We start from the raw sequence: 4384 nt of genomic DNA on the forward strand, positions 1-4384 counted from the left end.
GCCGGTGTTTGCCGTTGTGATTTGTGTTTTCTACATGTGCTGGTGGTGGTTGCGCTTTTGTTTGCGGCACAGCGCGTTGCGCTCTGGCTGCGGGCCTCTGCCTCCCATGGGGTGGGCTGGCCCAGGTTGAGAAGGGATATGTTTGACCGTACCTTTCTAATAAATATCAAGGAAGTGGAAACACGTGTCGTGTTGGTTGATAACGTTGCTGACGCTAATGCGGATGCGGTGATGCCAACAGGAATCGTGAGGGGAAAAATAGCATGATAGTGAGTTGAATGAAATAGGTAATACGCATTGGTGTGTGGTTGTTTGTTGATTTAGAAAGATAGTGTGACGTCACCAAAACAACCGCACCGGTTAACTACAACGGAATTCATCTAAATCAACAATCTTTCTTTGTCTTTGTTGTGTATGATTCATTGTAATGCCGTCAGCGTTGCTTAAATGTGTTGGTGTCGCTGTGTCGTATGCCAGGTGTCGGGATATGTGGGGAATGGTTTTGTGCACTACCGGACTACCTGTTGTTTTGTATTTGCACAAACGGAGTTTTGATCCGCCATGGTGGTGTGTGTTTCTGATGGGTGCCCGTGGCGTGGATCAGGAGAACGTGGAAGGCGGGCAGTTGCATGTGGGGTGGGTGTGCGGGATTGGAGATGATACACCCTCCCGTAGTACATCAACGACTGCTGCCGTGCTATTTTTGCGGATTTCTGTGGATTGTGATGTGCGGAGGGTTTCGATCTCTTTGGTTGTGGACACTGTTGTTGCTTGTTACGCTGCGGTGAATGGGTGGCTGTCCCCGGGAAGAGTGCGACAGTCGGGAAGCGGTAGTGGTGGTGGTGTGACCGCGCATGTCGTGTTGCTAGTGAGGTTGGTGGGGATGTTGAGTGTGTACCCCCTTCAAATTCCCTGTGTCTGTGGTGGTCAACATGACGAGGCGGTGTGCCGAAGGATTCTGTTTTCCATTTTCAAATTCATCTCTTGTCTTCCCTTTTCTTTTATTTTTTTTTCTTTTTTGTATTTTGAGAGAACTATACACAAAAACAAATTTGTGAGTAAGGTTTCAAAGAGGATCCACATGCGTCATCTGTTGTTCGCTGCGTTGCTCTTGCTGTGTTGTGCCTACGGGTGCATTGCAACAGCTCATACAAGCCAGGTGTGGCCAGGGCGGGAAGAGCCTGTTTGGGGAACGTATGTCGTTAAGGGTGGTGGTGGGGAAGTCGAAGAAGGGGGGTGGAAAGCCTTGCGCATTGCAGTGGATTCAAGCCGGCTCTTTAATGAGTTTGAGTTTTGTGGCGAGAGCGCGAAGATGGTAACGGACAACGATGATACTAAAGTGGGGGAAAAAGGTCGAGGGGTGTTCGATGTATCGGGGGATGATAAGACTGTAGTTGAGGAATTTGACAAAACGGGATGTGTTGCACTCAGAACTTTCTCCGGAGAGAAGGCTAGGGAGTTGGTGCAGAATGTTCTCCCTGAGGCCGCCAAAATGCATGTTGATCGTCTCGCAATCAAACGTGGAGATGATGGCATTTTGCATATCAGAAGCAAGACAGGATACATACGAGAACCGTGCAAAAGCTATATCCCCGAAAGGCACCGAAGCAGTGGTCTACCCAATGTGGATTTTGTGGTTTATGTTGGTCTTTGGAATGATGGGACAAGTACAACGATTTGTTCTTTCGACGAGAAGACTGGACGACCAACATCTGCCGTTATCAGATTTAATGTGGGTGATCTTGAATTATTAAAGTTGAAACACATCGAAAATGATAGGGAGCGTGCCGTTCGGATTGTTGCACACGAGATTGCACACGGACTTGGATTCAGCACCAAGGCATCCAAATTCAGTGAGTTAATGGGCCCGACGAAGGACAGGAAACACGTGGAGTTGGTAAGTGATAAGATAATAAAAGCGCTAAGGAGTTACGATTGCGAGAAGGCAAGCGGTATGAGGATTGACGATAATTCCATGGATAAGCCTTACCCTCATTTTGATGGAAGCATTGTGAAGAACGAATTGATGAGTCCATATGACGTCATTGACGAGGGTAATGACATGGTCTACAGCAAGTTAACACTTGCCGTTTTTGAGTCTACGGGGTACTACAAGGCGGATTACGAAAAGGCCGAGGTCGTAACAGTGGAACGTGTGGAGGGCTGTAGCTCCCGCAGTGATGAGTAGGCAATAGACGATAGCATCTCCAGGGGGTGGGTGATTTGTTCTGCGATCCTAATTACAGAGAAATGACTTCGGCGTAGACCAGTTTCTTTTGATCTTTCTTGTTCGGGCGCCGTTTTTACGCCGTTCATTTTACCCACCTGGTGATGTGTGTGTTCCCTGATATTACTAACTATTGCTTTTACACATGGGAATGGGATACAACCCCGACGTGTTTTAGTTGCTGTGACTGAAATGTGAAGAATGGCAGGAGGTTCAAGACGCACAAACACGCACACTACCAACTTTGTTTTTCCATGTGCGTGTGTGGACCGTCATCATGTGTGCATCATTCCCACTCCTCGCCCTGTACGAAAGAGACACACCTACTGCAGGGAATTGTGTTCTTGCCTCCTGAACTTGTTCACATGGTGGTCACAGCTTTCTTCTTTTGTTTTGGTTATATTGTTTTTCCCTTGTGTGTGTTTCTCTTCAGTAATAAATGGCACTTCATGTGCAGCTGTGTGTTTCATTATAATTTAATTGCACATTATGTGCAGCTGTGTGTTTCTCTTTTGCGTTCCCGACACACCTTGTGTATCTTGTGTGTTCATTTTTATGGGATGATTTTTTTCTTTCATTACATACAAACTGCTGCAGGGTCATCAAGAATAAAGATATGGGCACGACACGTTCAGCACACAATGATTTTCCGTTGTTAACCTTGGGGTGGATTGGACTGTATCCAGGCATCGCAGCCACAGTAAGTGATGAATTTCTTTTTTATCTTTTACATCTTTGCTCTATTATTGTGTCTGCCTCACGCAGTCACTCTTTTTTTACATTTTTTATTTTGGTATAAAGATTGGTGGGTTGTGGGTGTTTGAGTGTGCCCATCTGTTGTGTGTTCCTTTGTGTGTTTGGGTTGCCACTCATACCGCCCACGTGGTGAAAACACATTTCTTTGTTCTCACCTTCTTTCTTGGTGGTGTCTCTCACGGCATTGCCACGAAGATATCTCTGCCCTTGTGGTGTGTGGCTTGTTTGAGTGACTGCAGCCTGCGGGGAGGGACTGAGACTGGTCCGCTTCGGCTTCACATAATGGATCTGTTTTTTCTTTTTCGGGTGTGTTGATGTGCGGGTGTGGGTGATTGCTTCTCTGATGAGAGTGGCACCTCTGATTGGTGGACCTGTGAGTGCTTTGTGTGCTGTTGGTATCCTGTTGTTGTTGTTCTTTTCCTGTTTTCTTTTCCTCTGTGGGTGTGTGACTCCGTGTACATTTTAGTGAATGCCGTAGTGCCTCTCTGATATGAGCATGTGAGACTGTCATTGTGTGTGTGTGTGTGCACTGTGAGTGGGAAGGACACTTTGTGTTGCTGCACCACTCCACTGCGGCGTCTGTGGGGTTCGCGTGTGAGCGGCATGCTTCGCTTCGGCGGGGCTCGAGGGGCACTTTACGTCCCGAGGCGCTGAACCTTGAGGCCTGAAATATCATGCTCAGGGACTTTGAACTTGAGAGAAAAAGAAGAGTGAGGATGAGGAAAAGAAAGGATGAAACCCGGCAACCAGTCCACGCGCGCAATGCTCGAGGCTCGTTGTCGGGTTTTGCCCTTTTCTTTTCTTTATCCCTCACCCCAAGAAGGGGGAGGAGGAGAACACGACCCCACAACCCAAGGCGGGCGGCCAACTTGTCAGCGTCTTGTGCGCAACAAGAAGAGAGAGAGGTGGGGGGTGGCTCCCTGGGGTGTTTCACTTATAAAATGAGTGGGGTTGGGGATAGTGCGGAATACCTTTCAAACCCATATCTTACTCCGCGCTGAAGTAGGGAAAGAAAGAGTTTTCCACTAAGATGACCCTTCCCCGTTCCCCTCATGACATGGTGCCGCGTGCCACCGAGTAAAAGGTGCTATTGGATGGCCCACGCCATGAACAAAAAGAACAAAGGGAAAAGGGATTCACTACACCCATGATAAAGGCAAATTCTGCTATGGTGATATGGGGGAATGTGTTCTTATGGGACGAAATGATCTTATTATACTTGTTTTTTTTCTTTTCTGCATTTCCCATGGATTTCCTTTTCACACCACACATGGCAGTAGGGGAACGCCTTAACATAAGAACATTTCGCCCCATAAGGGCATATTGCCTCATAGGTATTTTTGGTTTGTTGGCACCCCACCGCCTGCCCCACCGCTACAATGTGTGAAGTATGTTTGGCTT

General features: G+C 47.5%; 1 protein-coding gene across 1 annotated transcript; it reads right to left on the reverse strand.

The window, feature by feature from the left end:
• Positions 1-3134: 3134 nt before the first annotated feature.
• On the reverse strand, positions 3135-3659 carry TM35_000061110 (uncharacterized protein; the record flags this gene model as incomplete). Its single annotated transcript, XM_029023148.1, has 1 exon — positions 3135-3659. One exon carries the CDS (start codon positions 3657-3659, stop codon positions 3135-3137), a length of 525 nt encoding a protein of 174 aa, XP_028885172.1.
• Between the last annotated feature and the right edge of the window lie 725 nt (positions 3660-4384).

Source organism: Trypanosoma theileri (genome assembly GCF_002087225.1).
Source record: "Trypanosoma theileri isolate Edinburgh chromosome Unknown TM35_Tth_6_V1, whole genome shotgun sequence".
Taxonomy (NCBI): Eukaryota; Euglenozoa; class Kinetoplastea; order Trypanosomatida; family Trypanosomatidae; genus Trypanosoma; species Trypanosoma theileri.